This window comes from Nannospalax galili, unplaced genomic scaffold (genome assembly GCF_000622305.1).
Source record: "Nannospalax galili isolate Female #2095 unplaced genomic scaffold, S.galili_v1.0 scaffold1941, whole genome shotgun sequence".
Classification (NCBI taxonomy): domain Eukaryota; kingdom Metazoa; phylum Chordata; class Mammalia; order Rodentia; family Spalacidae; genus Nannospalax; species Nannospalax galili.
This window is the reverse complement of record NW_008344179.1, coordinates 604,616-626,365: the sequence shown is the minus strand read 5'-3', so window position 1 is coordinate 626,365 and position 21,750 is coordinate 604,616. Positions and strand designations below refer to the sequence as shown.

Sequence of the window (21,750 nt, the reverse complement as noted above, 5' to 3'; positions counted from 1 at the left end):
TCTCTCTCTCTCTCTCTCTCTCTCTCTCTCTCTCTCTTTCTCTGTGTGTCTTTATAGAGGACAGGAGTTAACCTCTAGTGTCTTCCTCAATCTCCGTAAGCCTTGTTTTTTGAGATACTTTCTCAATGAACCTGGAGCTCACCAATTAGACTAGATTGGCTAGTCAGCAAGCCTCAGGGACCCTCCTGTCTCTGCCTCCCCAGTGTTGGGGTTACAGGTGTGCTCTGCTATACCTGGGTGCTAGGAACCTGAACTCAAATCCTAATGCTTGTGCAGCAAGCACTTGACTTCCCAGCGCCATATGTAAGCAATACCCATATACACACTCTGTTCTCTTCAGACCACAAATAACTTTTATAAACAGAAAAGCCTATGTGATATATACATAATCTTAGTAACATTTCCTAGGTAGAAGAAAAACAGTAATGAAAGCAAAAAATGAGGTAGGGACCAGCAGCTGTGCTGGGCTGCACTCAAGTGTGGCAGCATACCAGACACAGCCACATGTATCCCCTTCTCTCCAAACTCTAGTTTTCAAATGAATGACAAGCTCAGCTGGGGACACTGAAGCATTACCGAATGTCAAACTTGCGGTGACCAGGCTCAAGAAGCAGAGGGTGCTCAAGATACTTCTGGATTACATGTACTTGGCCCTGGTTGTCTATGAAATCCAGGAGCTCAGAAGCCTCCGAGGAGATGAGGATGCCTTCGCCTAATGGAACAAAAGCAACACAAAACTAGCCCTGCTCACTCCAAAGGAACAACTCCCTTCAAAGCCAGGAAGGAAAGAGCAGAACCAAACCACAGGAGGGTTCACTGGCCTGCTCCCTCCCTCCCTCCCTCCCTCCTTCTCCCTTCTCCCTACCTTCCTCCCTCCTCCCACCTTCTCCCTTGCTGCCTCTCTCCCTCCTCCCACCATCTCCCTCCCTGCCTCCCTTCATCTCTCTCCCTTCTCCCTGCAAGGATTATCCCTTGAATCATACAGTATTTTCAACACTACCTCATCAGGCCATGACATTTCAGGGAGTTTACCCTTGCTTCCATATTACTTATTTTGTCTGTATATGTGTGCAAGTGTGCCATAGTGTGTGTATGGAGGTTGGAAGACAACTTGCAGAAGGTTTTCTCCTTCTACCATGTAGGTCCTGGGGATTAAAACTATACTGTCAGGCTTTGCAAGCACCTTTTCCCACTGACCAATCTCTCTGGCCTGAACTCTCCATTTTACAAAGTTTCTGAGTACTTGAAAAAAAGTCACTGTATCATTTGTCACTGGCTACAATAAACCTATACTGTCTATGGGAGGCAGAGGCAGGCGGATCTCTGTGAGTTTGAGGCCAGCCTGATCTACATAGTGAATTCCAGGCCAGTTGTGGCTACAGGGAGACCCTGTCTCAAAAAGACCCTCTTCCCCCTCCCCCTTCCCCCCGAAAAAAAACCAACCACCTATACTGTTATGATCACTTTTTCTTATGATTCTAACATAATATCCTATAAAAATTTAAGGATTATTAGGGCATCTAGGCAAAAAGATTAGGACATGAATATGAAGTGATGTGCCCTGTAGCACTGTAATAGAGAAAACAGGACACATGCAAATTGTCCGTTAACTGGAATGAGTGACATAGCCTTTTTAACACTTGAATTGAAAATCCATTCTCGTAAAGTGTACAGTGCAATGAGTTTTAGTATATTTGGGAGTTCCTCAGTTAAGACTAGAATGTCATTTTAGAACGTTTTTTCATCTCCCAAAACTCTGTAGCTATCGCCCCCTCTTCACATGAGCCCCTAATGACTACTTACCTGCTGCCTCTATGAATCTGTGTCTTCTGCACAGTTCATATGAACCACGCCACATAGTATATGGCCATTTGTGTTCAGCTAATTTCACAGCCTACAGATTTCAAAGTTTGTGTCATAGAACAAAAGTTTTATTTTGAGGAGGCGTAATTTCTCAGCTCTCGGTATTGTGATCACATTATTGGTATCATATTTTAAACCCCCCCCCCAATTTTATGGTTTTACCTTTTATATGCACTATGATTTAGGTCTGGCTTAAACTATGTTTGAATTGGCTTATCTTCTTTTTCCTATGAATATGTATCTTATATAGCACCATTTGTTGGAAAGTTTATCTCTTTCTTGGCATGTATGGTATGCATATGAGTGTGCATGTACACCTATGTGCAGGTATGTGGAGGTCCAAGGTTGAGGTCAGGCTCTTCCTTGATGGCTCTCTATCTTATATATTGAGGCACATCTTTCACTGAACCCAGAGCTTGCTATTTTGGCTAATCTGGCAAGTCAGCTTGGCCTAAGGATCCTTTGCTGTTCCCTGTGCTGAGATTACAGGAGGGCTGACACACCCACATCTTCCCAACCATGTCTTTCATTACTGAATGCTGTGACAGCTAGTGTTCACTGTCAACTTGATAGAATTCAGAATCACCTGGAAGACAGGGTTTCTGGGCAGACCTATGGGGAACCATCCCTGAGTATATTAATTGAGGTGGGAAGACCTATCTTAACTGTGGACAGGACCATTCCCTGGGCAAGGGATTCTGGACTGTACAGATGGAAAAGAGGAACTGAGCTACAGGCACGCATTGCTCTTTCTGACTGCAGAGGTTAACATAGCCAGCCACTTCAAGCTCCTGCTGCCTTGACTTTACCACCATGATGGACTGCACCTCGAACTGTGAGTGAAAATAAACTCTCTTCTACTTCTCAGTGCACCATCCCTTTGCCAGTACATCAGTGTATAGAGTTCTACAGTGATGTGGTAGACCTTAGTATTACCTAATGGATGGAGTAATTCTACTTTATCTTTCTAAGATGATTTATGACACGCTACGGCCTGTAAAATTCCATCTGAATTTTAGAAGCTTTATGTCTACAAAAAAGCCCTGCTGAGATCTTAATTGGAATCACATTAAACCTATACACCAGTCTACAGTAAACTGACGTATTTGCTGCGCTGAGTTCTGCAGTGCATGAATGTGGCATGTCAATCATTTCAGGCACTTCCGATTGTTCACAATCATCCTGTCACTTTCAGTGTTCTGAGATGCCTTACGCTTTGTTGAGCTTCCACCTTAGCATCCCATTTTCACTCAGAGGATGTACACGGGGCATAATGGTTTAATTTTAGTTTCTACATATCCATGTTAGCATATGGAAAAGCAGCTGATCACTAACTGAACCGGGCTTCACCCATTTATAAAGGCAATAAGAAAAAATAAAAATAATTACGTTGTGAAATAAGACAGTAACTTTTCCATTTCCCTTTACTGCCATGTGCATTATGTGATTTGTTTTTTTTTGGTCTTTTTGAGACAGGGTCTCCCTGTAGCTCCAGCTGTCTGGAACTTGCTCTGTAGACCAGGCTGGCCTCAAACTCACAGAGATCTGCCTGCCTCTGCCTCCCCAGTGCTGGGGTTAAAGGCGTGCGCCACCACGCCTGGCTGTGATAAGTTTTTTAAAGTTATAAAATTATACCTATTTGTCCCCCATCCTGTGCTATTTCCCACTGTCTCCCTGACTAGATTGTGGGTCCATGAGGTCAAAGGGTCACATCTGCCTCTTTTATTCCTGAATCCCCAAACACACACTCATTCACTCACTCACTCACTCATTCATTCATTCATTCATTCACTGAGTACATATACTAAAACTCTGATGGGTGCCAGTTGCTGTCTTGGTGTGGGCTGAGAGTGTAGGGCAGAGATGTAACATGGTCTGATAGCATTCTAACAGGATCTCTGTTAGCTGTGTTATATATAAACTCTGGATAATGGCTCAGGACCAGAGGAAAGAGAACAGTGCTCCAGGTGAGAGGTGATGTGGCTGCAGATCACAGATGGACTATGAAGATGGTGACCAGTAGCTAGATACTAGAGAGAGTTTGAACTCTGAGCCAACTATCCCAAGTATGTAATAGGCATGATATTTGTTTAATGGGTATAAAAGTCATGTTTTGGTCTAATCATTTCATTTTGTAGTCCTTTCCTCTCCAAAAGCTTATAGATACTCTCATCTCTTCAACTCTTAAAATTCTTTGACATTTTCATCTGTTTACCACTGCCTGCTTAGCAACCCGTGTTGTCTTGCTATAGGGCCCAGGGACCCTGAGATGTCCCAATGGCATCCTGACCCCCAGCTCACAATAGGGAACACCACAGATGCTTATTTCCTCTTCCAAGCCCTCCATGTATCAAAGAACCAAACTGGAAGACAGCACTTGAGAGGAATCACAAGAGAGAAAGAGAGGCACGTGAGGTACCTGACTTGTGGCAAGAGTCCACCCTGCCTACTTTCAGGAGATTCAGCATGATGCCTTCCTGTCTCATGGTTGGTAAAAAACGTTGAGGGCCACTGGACCAGGGGCTACCAAGCCAGATCGTCTTCCAGGCAATGAAAGGAGTAAATTCAAGATGGAATAGTTTTTAAAAGATAGTAGTTATAGAGGGAGACTGGGCTTGTTACACTGGAAGCCATTTCTATTTTAAGTCGGAGTTAATACTATAAGCCTCACCCCTTTCTACATACCCATTCCACACATTGCGTGCCTGTGTGAAGGGTACAGAGCAAACAAGACAAAGTCTATGTTACATGGGGTTTCTAATATGGTGGGGAGAGGGACAATGTGTGTGATATGGTCCTAGGAAGAAGTTAACACGTGTGAGGTAAAGACACAAAGCAGTGGGCATGGAGGCTTCTTTCAACCAGAAAAGCCTCGGAAAAGGCAACATGTGAGCTGAGAGAGACAGAAAACCATCTACTTTAGGCAACATCTAGGGATAGAGACAAACTTATCTGAGAATGTGAGGAGCCCCGAGGCAGTCTTTGTGTCTACAGCACAGTCAGCAAGGCCAAGAAGAGGAGGTGACTTCAGAGATATGAGAAAGTGTACAATGGGGTGGACTCCCATCAGGACTCTGGAGTCATCCTAAAGGCAGGAAGCAACATGATGGATTTGCATTTTGAGGACAGCTGGCTGAATCGCACTGCAGTAACACTGGTTAGAGACAGTGGTGGCTTTGATTCAAGGAGGGGGTCAGTGGGACTGTCAAGAATCTAATCCTGGATGTATTCTGAACCCAGCACCAGCATGACATTAGAGCCTTTGGTATAGGTTGTAAAGAAAAGGGCAATAAAGGAGAAATTCAAGGTTTGGGGCACCAGTAAGGTGAACAGTAAAGTCATATGCTAATTAGGAAGTATGGAAGAGGAGCAGGCTTCGGTGGACAAGCAGAAAGGAAATGGAAAGGTCTGGATCAGACACTTAAGTTTGAAATGTCTTTGGAGACAGCAAGGATATGGCTGAATCCAGAGCTTAAAGAGAAGACCTAGAGGAAGAGAAACATTCAGGAAGATAACAGATGGTCTTTAAAGGGCTGGGGCTGAAGATCAGTTGGTAGAGTGCTTGCCTAACATGCACAAAGACCTGGGTTTGATTCCCAGAACTACATAAAATCAGGTGTGGTGGTGTACATCTGTAATCCCAGCACTCAGGAGGCAAAGGCAGGAGGATCAGGAGTTTAGGGTCATCCTCAGCTTCCTAGACAGTTCAAGACCAGCCAGCCTAGACTACATGAGACTGAAATTTTTTTTTCTTCAGAAAAAACTGAACATGTTCTTTAATTGTGATGATTCAGAGTAGAGTCATTCATCTAAATACATTAAGGACTAGAGAGATGGCTCAATGGATAAAGACATCTGCCACCAAGACTGATGACATGAGTTCAATCCCTGGGATACACACTGGAGAGACCCAACTCTGCCAAGTTGTCCTCTGACCTCCACATATGCACCGTGGCATGCACACACCCCTTTTCATACACAATCAATCAATCATCAATCAATCACCAAAACCCAACACACCACTGAGTGCAGTGCAACAGGAACATGCAAGGAACAGAGGAAGGGCAGCAATGGCCACTCACCTTTGGCACCAGCTGATGACTTAGCAATCCAAACGTTGCCCTCCTCATCCTCTTTCTTTCTGTTATAAGAAGCTAAGAAGAATTCTCTCTCATCTGTCCTTGAGTTACTGACTGGCAGCTGGATTCCATTCTGTGCCGGAGCAACTGGGGTCTTGAGGTTAGTTGGATAAATCACATAGGACTCAGGGAACCACGCACAGGACTCGGACAGTTCTGGACTGGTCTTGACTAGCCTGGCAGATGACAGAGGGTCAGTCTCTGTTTTCAGTGAGCTTTGACCCTGCTCAGAAAGGCTGCAGCTTTCTCCCAAAACTTTTCAAGGGTGGGGAGGGGGGACCACCCAGCTAGGTCTCCTCTCTGATTCTCTGTTTACTCTTGGCCTCCCGGGATAGACCGCTAATGCACCTCGCTGGTGTGTTGTAAAAGGTATGTTCCAGTTAATTTAAAAGGCTTGTGGTGGGCTGGGGACGCAGCTCAGTTGGTAGAGTGCTTGTCTAGCTTGCACAGGCCCTGGGTAATCCTTAGCACCAAATAAACCAGGCACATGCCTAGAATCCCAGCATTCAGAAGGTGGAGGCAGGAGGATCAGAAGAAGTTCAAGGTCATCCTCATGACCAGCATGGGCTATATGAGACCCTGTCTCAAAAAAACAAAACAACAAAGCTGGAGAGCTTCTCAACAGTTAAGAGCACTGGCTGTTCTTGTAGAGGGCCCAGGTTCAGTTCCCAGCACCCCCATGGTGCTTAACAACTATAACTCCAGTTCTGTGGGGACCTATAATTCTAGTTCCATGGGATACATAAACATACACATAAAATAAATAAATAAATAAAAATTTTAACAGCCAAAAAAAGGGGAGGGGCTCAGAAATTTAGATCTTTTTAAATGTATCTGTATGGAAACAATGTAATCCTAAAACTGACACCTTTTCACCAATATGTTGTATCTAGACAGACCCACAGTACAAAAATGAAGTGGAAAGAGAAGTAAATATTTGGATAACTAGCAAAAATACTATTTGGTCCAAGTATCTAGAGGAGAAAAAAACCACTAAGCCAACTACTTAGTCTACTTGTATACTTCATCTAAGTTATCTACATACTATTATTAAACCGTTTATTTCTAGCTTTTAGCTCAGTGACGGAATAAAGAAGAAATCCTTCTAACAAGACACAGGACCTCAGTGGACCTAGCACAATGCCTTCTGCTCTCCAAACAACATTAACACCACAGAAGATAAAGCCAGCCCCTGGCAAGGCCCTTCAACACAAGGGCTTCCCTTGAACTGCTCTCTAATCAGAACCACAGCTGGAAGTTCAGGAATCTGTTTCACAAATGAAGAACTGAGTCACAGAGATGTAAAGTTCCAATATCACAAATGTGTGAGGACCAGCCAGGATGCAAGCACCAAACTCCGAAGTCCTAGCTTTCACCTTACCCTAACCCCCAGCAACTAGAGCAGGCAGGCCTAGTCAGGACAGGTGCAGGCCTTCTTTTCACTAAGCTGTACTCTCTCTTCTGTCTAGAACAGAACTGCTCATGTGAGGTTTGTACTAAGATTTAGCTCTAAAACCCAGTCTGTGAGCAAACAGCAAAAATAACATTTAAATTAAGATTTAAAATAAAGTGGCAGAGAGATGGCTCAGTCAGTAATGTGCTTGCCATGCAAGCATGAGGACCTGAGTTTGATCTTCAGAACTCACATAAAAAGCCACATGCAGTGGCACACTTGAAATCCCAGTGCTGGGGAGGGAGAGGGGAGAGAGGCAGACCCCTGCTGCTCAATGGCCAGACAGCCTACCCTAATTGGCAAGTTCCAGACCAGTGACAGACCCTGTCAAGAAAAAAGAAGTACATGGGGCCTGAAGTACACCTGAGATGTTGTTCTCTGGCCTCCACATGTATGCTTACCTGCATACACACAAACACGCACACACATAAAAAAGATTCTAAATAAAGCCATTCTGAAGGCAACATAATTTGAAAGTTCCTTCCACCTAAAGAGACTAAGAAATATAAATTTCTAGCTCCTAAATATTCTGCACTACATTGTCCCTTATGGTGGTCACTGGTCACATGCAGCCACTTTGAATGCAGGCCAGTGAGCCTCAGGAAGTGAACCGTAAACTGTATCTAATTTTAAACAGGAAAAAACAATGCACCATCATATTTCTCCATTAAGCACAACTTTATTGATTTAGTGGGATGGCATTTACTTGTTCGCGTCATGTCCATGTGTCATTTCTAATACAGCACACAAAAGCATCTTGTTCTATTGAGGGACAATAGATTAACTAGCTCAAGCATGCTTTTCTCTGTGCATTGATGAAACATAATGTTTTTAATAAAGAGAACATGAGTTACAAAATAGTTATGTGACCAGAAGTGGTACCTAAGGTGGAATCTATTTTCCTAGTTAAAAAACTAAAGTACTGAAGCCAGTATGGTGGCACACACCTTTAATCCCAGCACTTGGGAGGCAGAGGCAGGCGGATCTCTGTGAGGATAGCCTGATATACATAGTGAGTTCCAGGTCAGCTGGGACTGCTGCTGGGAGACCCTGTCTCAAAAGACAAGTATTGACAAAATTTTAAATATAAAATTAAGGCATAATACTATGAAAAACTGAGTAGGGACACAGAAGCTAGGACAATGACCAAGGCAGTACAGAGAAAATAAGTAAATGAGAGTGCAGGAACATTGTGCCACAGATTCAAGGACTGCCACCTGCTCTGAGCACAGAAAGATGAAATGGAAAAGTGGTCTGTTCTATAGCGCAGATTTGTTTCAGCAAAGACTATTTGATAAACAGTCTTCCCTCACCATTCAATTAATGAACAAATCAAATTAAATCACAAACATCTAACAAAAGCATTTTAAAGACATTTTTTAACCCTGCAGTGCTGGAGACAGAACCCAGGGTCTCTTCACAGCTAGGCAAGTGCTCTTTGACTGAGGTACATGCAGTCCAGGTCTCCCAGTAAGCTTTTAACAAGACCCAATCTTGGAACTTCAGTCAGCTATAAAATGGCTTGAACTTTTACACAAAAAGAAAAACATTGTGGATGCATAAATATGAATAAATTATTTTAGGGAAAAATGTGAAAAGATAGTTTGTAAGTTTTATAGTTAAGCCACAAATAGCCATTGACTACAAATTCTAACAACATCAAAAATGGATTGAAAAATTTTTTAAATATTAAATGGAGCTGGGCACAGTGGCGCATGCCTGTAGTCCCAACACTTGGGAGGCAAAGGCAGGAGGATCTCTGTGAGTTCAAAGCCAGCCTGATCTACATAGAGAATTCCAGTCCAGCTGGGGCTACAGAGAGACCCTGTCTCAAAAAGACAAAAAGTTTTCCATAGCTTCAGAGAAGTTACAACAGAGTAGATGCTGCTCAATTAATACTTTGGACATACTTATGTGGAAAAGCATTGTCAAATCACAGCCTAAAAAACATGGAACTCCCAATGTTGGTATTTGTTAATATTTGACATCAAAGAATTTCATCCATATGTAAAAAATTATTTTGTATATCCTAACATACAAAACTTCAACAGGTTAGGTTAAAATGTAGATTTGCTGGAATTTTAGTAGACTGTAGTAGTCTTTCTTTTTTCTTGTTTTGGTTTTTTGAGACAGGGTCTCACTATGCATCCCTCATTGGCCTCAAACTCAGAGATCTGCCTGCCTCTGCCTCTGCCTCTGCCTTCTGAGCACTGTGATTAAAGATGTGAACCACCACACTCCACCTGACCCTTTCTTTTCTTTTCTTTTCTTCCTTCCTTCCTTCCTTCCTTCCTTCCTTTCTTTCTAACCTCACTCCAGGGTATGTTACATATTGGAAACATACTGGAAACATTTGCTTTCTTGCCCTGTATGATACACACCAAATACATTTAGCTTCTCAGCTTTCCGAAACAAACTCTATATAAAGTATCATAGCTACAGTTGCCTAAATGGCTCAGTATACACTTGCGACTGTTACAATGATTCACCAGTTTATGAAACTGTTGGGAAAGAAAAAGAAAAACACAGAAGTCAGTTAATTTATTGACACTGTTCTCTGCCAATACTGATGGAGAGATGAAAGTTTAACTGTACTGTTTACACCAATTCGTATTTTCTTGAACTAGAAGGAACATTTGTCAAATCATTATTTCACTCAATAAGCTATTACACTTCATTCAATATTCATATTTTTTGTAAATGGCAGCATGATATCATCTCCTATATATCCACATTGCATGCACGCAAGCTAAATTTCAGCTCCAGTGAGAGAAAAGAAGACTTTATGATCTAGCCATACAGGTGTGATAGTGTTCCAATTTTATAATTAATACAATTAATAGTAATGATTTTCTACACATTTTATCATGCAGTAATATGCAGATGATTTTTAACTATAATAGGATTATGACTGTTGCTGGAAAAAACTTTAATACTCCAAAAGTAACAGAGTTTTCTTTTTATATTTATTTATTTATGTATTTATGTATTTATTTATTATTCTTTTTATGTGTATGAGTGTATTGCCTGGATGTATGTGAGTGTACCCGTGTTATGTAATGCCACGGAGGTCAGAAAAGGGCTTCGGATTCCTCTGGAACTGGAGTTAAGGACGATTCATAGCCACCATGTGGGTACTAGGAATTGAACCCAGGTCGTCTGCAAGAGCACTCAGTGCTCTTAACCGCTGAGCCATCTTTCCATCCCCTTTATTTATTTTTATTTTATGTGTATGAGTGTATCACCTGCATGCATGTAAGTGCACCCATGTCACACAGTGCCCATGGAAACGAGGGTGTCAGATCCCCTAGAACTAGAGTTATAGATGATTGTTAGCTGCCATGTGGGTGCTGGAAATTGAACCCAGGATCTCTGCAAGAGCACCCAGTACTCTTAACCATTGAGCCATCTCTCCAGTCCTAGAATTATTTTTCAATATGTTGAATACCCTCCTTGAATCCCATATTAAAAATACTAACGACACAAGAGTTGGAATTTACTTAATTTGGACTAGTTTTGCAAATATTTTCATTTTTGTTTCAAAGCCAAATAAACTCTTCTGGAAAAAAAAAAGAGTCTGTTTTACCAATGTGTACATGAATATTAAAGGAAATTGCTTTAAAATGTTTTAAATTTATTTATTTTCATTTCATATATATGAGTGTTTTGACTGCATGTATGTAAGTACAACTATGTCATGCAAAGCTCACATATGCCAGAAGAGGGTATCAGATCCCCTGGTCCTGGGGTTACAGACAGAAGCAAATGTTTTCAGTATGTACCATATGTTCAAATGTGGGTGCTGGGAACCGAACCCAGGCAAGTCCTCTGCAAGAGCAGTCAGTGTGCTTAAGCACTAAGCCATCTCTCCAGCCCTTAAATTACTTTAAAAAACTTTTTGTTTTAATTTGATTTTTTTTTTTTTTTTTTTTTTTTTTTTGGTTTTTTTGAGACACCGTCTCCCTGTAGCCCCAGCTGTCCTGGAACTCACCATGTAGACCAGGCTGGCCTTGAACTCAGAGGGATCTGCCTGCATCCATGAGCCACCACGCCCAGCTTTATTTTTATTTGTATGTGTATGCGTGTATATAAGTGCACCTGTGTCATGCAATGCCATCGGAGGACAGAAGAGGGCACCAGATCTCCTGGAACTGGAGTTGTTAGCCACCATATAGGTAGTAGGTGTTCTTAACTGCTGAGCCATCTCTCCAGCCCCCCAAAATTACTTTTTATATTCAATTCAATTACTGAAAAATTTTTATGTACTTGGAACAACTTAGGTATGTAAATCTACTTTTCCTTTGTTTATTGTTTGCTTGTTTTATTTTTTGAGTCTTCTGTAACGTAGGCTTACCTCAAACTCACTATGTAGTAGAGATGAGCTTGAACTCCTGATCCTCCTGACTCCACTTCCCAAGAGATGGGATGATAGGCGTGCATCACCATGCATAGTTTTTATTTTTAAAAAATATTTTATTTTTATTTTATGTGTATGCATGTATTGCCTGCATGTAGGTAGGTACACTCGTGTCGTGCAATGCCCACAGAGGACAGAAGAGGCTGTCAGATCCCCTGTAACTAGAGTTACGGACAGTTGTTAGCTGCCATGTGGGTGCTGGGATTCAAACCCAGGTCTTCTGCAAGAACAGCCAGTGTTCTTAACTGTTGAGCCATCTCTCCAACTCCATAGTTTTTATTTTTAAAACTATTTTATTTATTTTTATGTGTATTAATGTACTGCCTTCATGTGTGTAGGTGTACTGGTATCATTCAGTGCCTGCAGAGGTCAGAAGGCATCAGATTCCCCTGGAACTGGAGTTATGGATGGTTGTTAGCTGCCACGTGGGTGCTGGGAATCGAACCCGGGCCCTCTGTAAGAGCAGTCAGTGCTCTTAATCATTGATCCATCTCTCCACCACAGTTTGTGTGTGGTGCTAGAGCTCAAACTCAGTGCTTTGTGCCTGTTGGATTGTCATTCTACCCAATGAGCTACATCCCCAGCCCTAAATCTACTTCTTCAATCATAAATTCTTATGTGTGACTAAAGATCAAGGGTTTCTAATGAAAATTTAATGTCAGAACTAAGATGTGATGCAAATTTAAAATATACATCAGCTTTTGAAGACTCAGAATGAAAAAAATTAAATATATCATTAATTTTTATATTAATGACATGTAAAAAAAACCAATATATTTTAGAGGGTTTTTTCTTCCTTTTTTATGATGCTGTGGATCAAATACAAAGTTTTATACCTGCCAGGCAGGTATTCAGCCACTAAATTATACCCTTACCCCAATATTTGGATTTATTTGGTTAAATAAAATACACTGATTTAACAGCACCTGTTTCTTTGCAATTACTGTCTTAGAAAGTCTAAAATTACATGTGTGGCTAGCATGCTATTTCTGTTGGGCAATGCTGGTCTGTAAGATGACCTTGGTTGGAAGTCCTCACTTCCTATACAGAACACAGCCCAAGCTCTACACAAAGTCTTTTGTGGTTATTCAATTCCTGGAGCAGCCTGTATGGTGAGCAATTGTAAATCCAGGTTTATCCACATCTGTGAGGGAATAACACCCACAAGAGAAAAAGAAAGCATGTAACCCTGTCAGGACAAAAAAATCCTACAAGGGCTCCAAGGCTGTAGCAATGGGTTGTTGATAAATTTCTGATACTCCCTGAAATAAGAAAGAAGCCAGCTGTCCAGGGTCCAGCACAGAACCCCATCGAGGCTTTGGGAGGCATGCCCAGTCACATATGCCCCATCTGTACAAATCACAAATCAGACCTCTCCTGGCACAAGCACTGATTGGCCTCCCTCTCCTTCCTTCTCTCTCTCTCTACATGTATACATACACACACACACACACACACACACACACACACACACACACACACACATACACCAATGTGTCCTATAAAATGAGGGAGATTGTACTTCTCTAGGGTCCTTTCAAACCAAACAAAATCACAGAAGAGACACACTGTGCAAGAGAGCAGCATCCCCTGGGGGTGCTACAGCCCCCTGCTGGACACTTCGAGATGGAAGGAAGCTGATGAGGATGTGACAGCAGCCAGCCTGCTTAGGTCATGTCACCATTTATAAGGTGCCATTATAGATGACATCCCATGTCACTGTAGGTCAAAGAACAGGCATTGTGACCACCATCTAGCCCCATTTTACAAAGGGGCTACTGGGATTCAGGGTACACTGTTCAAAGTCATGGATATCTACTTAACTGACCATGACTTTAGTCTGTTCTCTGACTCATTATAGTTGTTGAATATGCAAATATGCAGAGCACTAATTTTTTTTTTCAGCATCCTCTGCTTCCTAGCTATGAGGCCATATTCTTCTGGTTAAAAGATTTATTTTTAGCTAGGCATGGTAGGACACACATTTAATCTTAGGACTCAGGAATCAGAGGTAGCAGATCTCTGTGAGTTCAAGGCCAGCTTGGTCCACATAGTGAGTTCCAGCCCACCTAGGGCTACATAGTGAGATCCTGTCTCAAAAAAAAAAAAAAAAAAAAAAAAAAAAAGAAGAAGAAGAAGAAAGGAAAGGAAGGAAGGAAGGAAGGAAGGAAGGAAGAAAAAAGTGTTATTTTTATTTTTGTTTATATTTATCCTTATGTGTCTGTGTGAGTGTATGAGGCATGTGTGTAGATACCCTCAGGGGCCAGAAGAGGGTGTCAGATCCCCTAGAGCTGGAGTTACAGGCAGTTATAAGCTGCTGGACATGGGTGCTGGGAAATGAACTTAGGCCCTCTGGAAGAGGAGTATGTGTTCTTAATCATTAAGCCATCTCTCTAGCCCTGGTCATGTGGAAATAAATCCCAGAGATTTACTGCAGCCCTGATTTTGGAGACCTGTGTTTCATTATTAAAATGACAGTAATCACAGCAATAACAACCACAATAGTAGTAATCAGATGAATATTTCACAATTACAAATGATGAGACATTCCAAAATCTTCATAAATAACTCAATCCCTATAACAATCCTAAGGTAATTATTCTCATTACACTTACAGGGAAAGCAAGTTAAAGCACAAACACCCATGGTGCACCAGGTCACTGTGCTACATCCACTTTATATGTGTGACCTTGTTTAATCTTCGTAACTGCTTTAAGGGAGGCATGGAGGCTTAGAGGGATGAGATCTGCTCACTAATAAGATTCCTCTAAAAGCCGAGGCTCCAAGCCGAGCTGCTGACCTTAGGTCTTGGTCACTGTGTAATGTTGTCCCTTCCCACCTTATAATGTCATTCTTATGCTATCCTGCCATATCTCATGGCTCAGAGGTGGGTGGTGAAGCAGGTCCTGTGGTACCTTGTCCAGATATCCTCTCTGAAGGACCCCTAGCAGCTTGAGAGTTGCCCGAGGAGGTATACGCACACTCTTCTCCAGGGACCACAAATACTTGGCAACTTAGCCCTCCATCTTTCCCGACACCCAAGAAAAGAGAACGTAAGGGCATTACCAGGGCCAGCAAATCCCAAGAAAAAAATGTTCCTGACTGACATGAGAACTGTTCCCTTTCTTCTAGATATGACAACTCTGAGGTGCCATGCACCTCAGGGCTTCGAGGGTGAGTCTTCAACGAAAACCACTTCTTCGCTTGGTCCCTATCACCCTGCCCTACCCTGCTCCCCTGGCTTACAGATGGGTTTGCCCTAAGAACCATCCCCCAAGAAATCACTTACGAAAGAAACTGAGTCAGGCTCTGCTTCCTAGGAGCCTCACCTAGGAAACCAAGCTGGTTTATTAAGCGATACACAGCAACACCTTAAACTGTAGTTGGAGAAACCTAGAGAAGGCTGCAGCACTGGTATTTGTTGGCTTTTAAAATAGTCAAGTATTTTTCCTTTAAAATAATCCCTCATCTTGGTCTAAGTGCTTCAGGATGAAAGCTAAACACATGTATGTAAAACACTGAAAATAGATGTCTTAAAGAACACTTACTTCACTAAGGAAGCCTTTCGGCACAGTTTGTCCGCCCCCCTGTAGTAATTCACCAGCTGTACCAGCCCAGGCTCGTGACCTACAAGGAAAGGAGAGGCTCAGAAGGGAAACAGAACAGGTGGGGAATGATGCTGTCAGCAGTGGCAAGCAGAACAGATGTGTCGTGCCCATCTTTGCTTTCTCTAACTTCAGGCTGATAGAAAGGGAAGGACTGTTTGTGTCCCTGAGGCCCCCTTTCCTTGCAGCACCCTACTCTCAATACTGAAATAACACTGCAGGTCTGCCAATGAACACGGCTGCCTTTTTTCTTATTAGGGTGGAGGGTACAGGGTATTTTCTGTTTCACTTGTTCTTCATCCTATTACTCTCCTCTCTTGGCTTAAGACACACAGTAATCTGTCAAGTAAGGCTACTTGAATGCATCACACATCCCAGCCTGGCTTTTGCCACACTTCAAAGAAGGCAGAACTATGATGCTGCTAGACTCCAGCATGTCTGTAGCAGGTCTACTAGGAGTAGAGGAAGGTACTGGAAAGGACATGTCCATAATGGTGGAAGCCCTGAGAACTTTCTTCTGTACATCATCCCACAGGGAAGCATTTTAACAGCTCTTATCACAAAACTTTATATAACCAGAGCAGAAGGCTTGGAGTGTAGTTCAGTGGGAGAGTGCTTGCTCAGCATATGGGAGGCCCTGAGTTCAATCTCCAGCACCACAAAGATGAAAAAAAGTAAAACATACAATTAGAAATGAAAGAATACAAGTATTTTGTATATAAAAGAATTTAAATCCTAACAAAATGCACTGCCTTTCCAATAAAAATATTTTTAAAGAATTTTGATTTGGGGGTGGGAGACATAGCTCAGCAGTTAAGAGTACTGGCTGCTTTTGCAGAGGACCCAGGTTCGATTTCCAGCACCCACATGGCAGCCAACAACTGTCCATAACTCCAGTTCCAGGGGATCTGACACTCTTCTGACCGCCACAGGCACTGCATGACATTGGTGTACCTACATACATGCAGGCAATACACTCATACACATAAAATAAAAATAATAAATAAAATATTTTTTAAAAAGATTTTGATTTGGTGTCAGAGGTAGCAATAATTTATCCAAGCATGGCACACAATCAAATCAAAGTGCCCAACATTACCTGGTTTTCACAGTCTCCCTGGAGCAGATAGGCCTGATTCCCACCTGACCTGTTACTTTCTTATCCCCCTGGCACTGGCCTTACAGAGCCATTCCCTGACTCTCTGAGCTTTGTCTTTGGGTTTTATGCAGCCCACTTTGAGCAAAAAACACCCCTAACAGTGAGGAGACATACCCATTTTGGTTTGAGGATGCTTCTTTGCTTTCCCATAAAAGCCAAATGTTTGCTGGTCATCTGCTGAATGTATCCCTGCTTGGGACTGGGACCCTAAAAGGCTTCTGTTGGTCATCTCTAAGCTTGTACACTGCTGCGACAGCCACTCCTTTCCTGGCCAGGGCAGACCCTTTGGGTGTATTCTCCATATTCAAATTCCTTAACAGGCAGGCCTAAACTGCTGAGCACTTCCAGAGGAAGCAGTTTAACAAAAAGGGAATCCATTTCCAGGTACGTTCTCTGTATTGAGATTTCTGGGGCTTGCAACCAGCCTCTCTATGGAGCCACAGTTCTACACCATAAACTTGGGTGACAATGAAAAGTTGTCCCTGGACCCTGTCTGTAAGGCTAAACCTCAGCACGCTTCCTCCCACCTTTATATTTGATACAGCTCTCTAATGTCCTAACGCCTAAATTCAGCAACACCCAGCCAATTCCAACCAGCCTAGTTCCAGTCTGGTCTCATCCAACCTCTGACCACACCTATTTCTGAAAACCCTCCCCTCACCTCCTCAGGGCATAGAACTCTGCTCTCTGGGCTACCCTCCAAGGACCTACTTATCAGTATCAATTCTCCCCTTTTGTTCTTGGAATAAACTGACCTCACCCCAGATGAGTTTTGGCAAAGGAACCACGTACCCTGAGAGGGGCGGTACCCAGAGAGGGGCGAACCCTTCCCAGATGACTGCAGTGAAGGTTCCATGCGACCAAGCAGAAGTCCATGGGCAGTGCGTTGAACCCATCTGGACAACTTCGAGATTACATCATTTTAAAAGGACCCTTTCTACAGGCGAGTTGTGGATAGGCTGGTACCTGACCAGTTTCACCTATGTGAGGGAGTAAAGGAGGGAGAAAGCAGAGCCCAAGGGGAACCTGGGCTCATGTAACCCACTACTAGACGCACAATCGTGAAAGCACGTTTTTGGTCTAGCAAAACAAGACTAAAATAGGACAGCCCCCAGCCTTGCCTGGAAGCTCCTGCCTTGGGAGTGCAAGTTTCCTCCAATTCCCCATGGGTTCAGCTGGGCCTCAGGGTAGCAGAAGCCTTAATGGTTTCAACCCCGAAAACTCCTACTCGGCACCCACCCTACACGGGGCGGAATCCTCCGTGGCGGGGAGCTGCAGGATGACTGCAGCGGATGGATGCCAGCCCCCGGTTCTGCGGAGCCCCCCGCCCGGGTAAGCGGGAGACCGCGGCTCACGTCCCAGATGCAGGGCCGGGTCACCCTGAGCAGACCGGGGAGCCGCACGGGACTCGGCTCCTGCTAGATCCGTTCTAGACCTGCCCCAGCGAGCCCGGGCACCGGGAAGATTGATGACCTTAAAAACAAAAGCGCCGGCTCTCCCGGCAGGGCGTGCGCGCCGCGGCCAGGCCAAGGACAGGAGACACGACCCAGGCAAAAGCTCACCCAGTCTCCCGAACGGCAGCCTGTTCCTCTCGCCCAACATCAGGTTGAACCTGGGGTTGTCGCGCCGCAGCCTCTTCCAGTGGCCAGTGGCGAGCAGCAGCCGGGACACCTCGGCGTAGACGCTGCTGTTCTCGTCGCGCACCACGAAGGTGTACATGGCGCAGGGCCGCGAGCCCGGGCAGCCGCCGCAGGACGAGCCGGCCACACGGAAGTCCCGCGAGGACGCTGCCCGGGCCCCGCGTGGACGTCGCCCACCTCCGGCCTCGCGCCCGGGCCGCACCACGCGGTTCCAGAGGTGCCGCCCAGGGCGCGCGCGCCGCACCGGAGAGCCGAACACCGCCCTCGGCCACGCCCTCCGCGGGCTCCGCCTCCGCCCCGTGATTCCGCGCGGCCGCGGGCCTAGGAGCGGTGGTCGGTGGGCGGTGGTGCTGCCTGCGCTCAGCTGTAGAGCCTGCACCCGGGGTCCGCTGCGTGGGGCGCGGGTGTGACCGCAGCACCCGGTGCGCGGTGCAGAGACTGCGGGAGGCGGGTTCCAGAGCCCAGGGCCACAGCCAGGGGCTCTGCCAGCCGAACGTCTCTTTCGGCAGTTGGTCTGGGTCTTCTACCTAGTTCAAAAGTAGGTTTGAAATTAAATATGGACATTTTGTGTAATTCATTATTAGATTATTTATATTTCAAGGTGTCTTTAAAAAAAAAAAGTAGGTTTGATGGATTGAAAACAGGCTGAGGATGTAACTCGGTTGGTAGGGTGTTTACTTAGCATGCAGGAAACCCTGATTTTGAGTCCCAGCGCCGAGTGAAACCTGTAATCCCAGCACTAGTGGAGGAAGGAAGATCAAGAGTTCAAGATTATCTTTCTCTACAAAGCGAATTCAAGACCATCTCCTGAGTCACCAGTCCCACATGTCCCACCGTGTCTCAAGGGGGCGGGGGCGGAAAGCCAAAGCCCCCATCCTGTGTCTACTTGAAGATGTGCTTCCTTATTGTTTACATTATAGGGAACTAGAGCGTTGAAGGTGCTCATGCTTGATGGTTTCCTTGGGGTTAGGTTCTTTGATCTGCTGAGCCCAAGGTAATGTGACGGAGATGGGCATCTTTGGACTCTGCCTCTGGGATCAGGACTGGACTCCTGCCTTTAGCAGCAGGGCCACTCTCCCTTCTCTAGAATTCAGTTTCTCCCTCTGAATGGTGGGGTACTGGTTCTTAAGTAAGCCCCATTGGTTCTTGTAGACTTCTTAACTTTTATAAGAAACTGATTCTGCTAACTTTTGAGATTTCCGTTGAACCTCCCTACAAATTATCCACAGCAGTTCCAAACATTGCAGCACATCTTTTATTTGCCTTTGGAGGAAGAACACTGTGGGACTTCCCTCCATCCTGTGCTCCCTCAAACTCTGGATAGCTATTGAGCACACTGTGAAGGCTGGTCCTTCCTCATCTTTACCCATCCCCTGTGGGCACAGCCATCTTGATCTATAGAATTTCAGTGACATACTGAATCTGCTCAGAGCACAAAAAACAACAAAAACGCTGGGTTGTCATAGCTTCACTTCAATTGTCAGCTTGACACACCTGGGAACAGGGAATTTCAACTGAGGAATTTCCTCCATCAAATTGGCCTTTTCACATATCTCTAGGGCATTTTCTTAATTGCTTGTTGATGTAGTAGAGCCTGTCCCTCTATGAGTGGTGCCATCCCTGGGTAGGTGGGCCTGGGCTATATAAAAAAGGTAGTAGACCATGAGCTTGGGAGAGACAAACCAGTAAGTACTCCCCCCCACCCTACCCTATGGTCTCTGCTTCAGTTCCTGCCTCCTGGTTCCTGCCTTGAGTTTACATCCTGACTTCTCTCAATGATGTATTTGGACATGGAAAAGTATAAGCCAAACAAAGCTTGAATTGTCTACAGCTGTCCCTTTCTGGTCAGTACATGTTCAGTTTTCTTTGTTCATAATACACATTAAAAATAAATAAATATAAATAAATAAATAAATAAATAAATAAATAAAATCTAAAAAAAAAAAATTGGCCTGGAGCTGGAGAGGTGGCTCAGAGGTTAAAGGCACTTGCTGTTATTCCAGAACCCATATTGGGAAACTCACAACCACCTGTAACTCGAGCTCCAGGGGACCTGGTGTCCTCTTCTGGCCTCTCCAGGCACTCACAACTATGTGCATATACATACATGCAAATGCATATGCATACAGGCAAATAAAAATAAATCTTAATTTTTTAATTTTGTGTGTATGAGTGTTTTGCCTGCAAGTATATAAGTGCACCTGTGCATACAGTGCCCACAGAGGCTAGAAGAGAGCATCAAATCACATAAAACTGGAGTTATGGACGGTGATTAGCCACCATGTGGGTGCTGGGAACTGAACCTAGGACCTCTGCAGGAGTAGGCAGTGTTCTTAACCACTGAGTCATCTCTCCAACCCCCCCAAATAAATCTTTAAAAACCAAGTATAATGTATTTATGTGAAAGTTGTAAAGATTAAACAGCATGTAAAATGCCCAGCATGTGCCTCGTTTATAAGACCTCCATATATGACAACTTATCGCTACATAATAGATGATGCGTTTACATAATAAGCTGAAAATAATTTTGTTAGAAGAAAACCAGAGTCTATAAAGCAGAGCTATCTTGTTAAGTGTGAACACTTTCACTTTCTGTTCTATGGGAGTCATCTACAGACAGGTAGTTCAAGTCTGCAAACTTTGTAACACATACATACACACACACACATACTTAGTAGCAGAAAAATACGTTATTTCTTCTCTGACCACAGGCTATTGTGTTTTGTTATTCATGTGTTAATTTTCTAATGTTTAAGGATTTTCAAATTTTCTTTCTGTTGTTGACCTGTAATTTTGATTGACTGTGGTGTTCTCTCAAGGTACAACACATTTTCAGTGCAAAGTAAGTCCATAAATGGGTCGTGTCCACATGTGATTCCCTGAGGGACTACTACCCTACTGAGAGACAGGAATTCTAAACTATGTTTTTCATTGTAAGAATATTTCTGCATGGTGTCGTTCTTTGGATGTACTACTAAACTTAATATAGTTTACTCTTTAAACAAGAATTTTAGCTATTCAATTAATAGGGTGTGATGATTGTTAGAAGTATGTTTACTCTGGGAATACTGATTTATTGTTTCTGAACCTCAAAGAGTAGCATGCCAGGGATTTGAAAACACTGAGAAGTTTGCTTCCCCCACTGCATGTTATGATTATGAAATGTATTAATTATTTTTTTTGTTGAAATGGGGTCTCACTGTGTATCTCTGGCTAGCCTCACCAGGTAGACCAGGCTGACCTTCACTCACAGAGACTCACCTGCCTCTGCCTCCTGGGTACTGGGATTAAAGGTATGCACCATCATACCCAGCCATATATTGTTTTTGTATGTGTATGCGTGTATTGCCTGCATGTAGGTAAGTGCACCTGTGTGGTGCAGTGCAGTGCCTAGTCAGAAGAGGCTGTCAGATCCCCTGGGACTGGAGTTACGGACAGTTGTTAGCTGCCATAAAAACCCCCACAGACTGAAAT

General features: G+C 43.7%; 2 protein-coding genes across 2 annotated transcripts in view; one reads left to right on the top strand and one right to left on the bottom strand.

Moving 5' to 3' along the window:
- Positions 1-18,521, bottom strand: part of Ttl (tubulin tyrosine ligase) — a 34,199-nt gene extending 15,678 nt beyond the window's left edge. Inside the window, exons 1-4 of the mRNA XM_008840363.3 lie at positions 18,199-18,521; positions 15,421-15,499; positions 5,946-6,178; positions 577-712 (exon numbers count right to left, since the gene is read on the bottom strand). Of these exons, the coding sequence (XP_008838585.1) occupies positions 577-712; positions 5,946-6,178; positions 15,421-15,499; positions 18,199-18,355 (605 nt within the window). The 5' untranslated portion in view covers positions 18,356-18,521. The remainder of the gene's footprint in view (positions 1-576; positions 713-5,945; positions 6,179-15,420; positions 15,500-18,198) is intronic.
- A 75-nt stretch (positions 18,522-18,596) lies between these two features.
- The window catches only part of LOC115071584, a 32,903-nt gene continuing 29,749 nt past the window's right edge, over positions 18,597-21,750 (top strand). The window contains exon 1 of the mRNA XM_029567049.1: positions 18,597-18,814. The gene's annotated coding sequence lies outside the window, so the exon portion shown is untranslated. The remainder of the gene's footprint in view (positions 18,815-21,750) is intronic.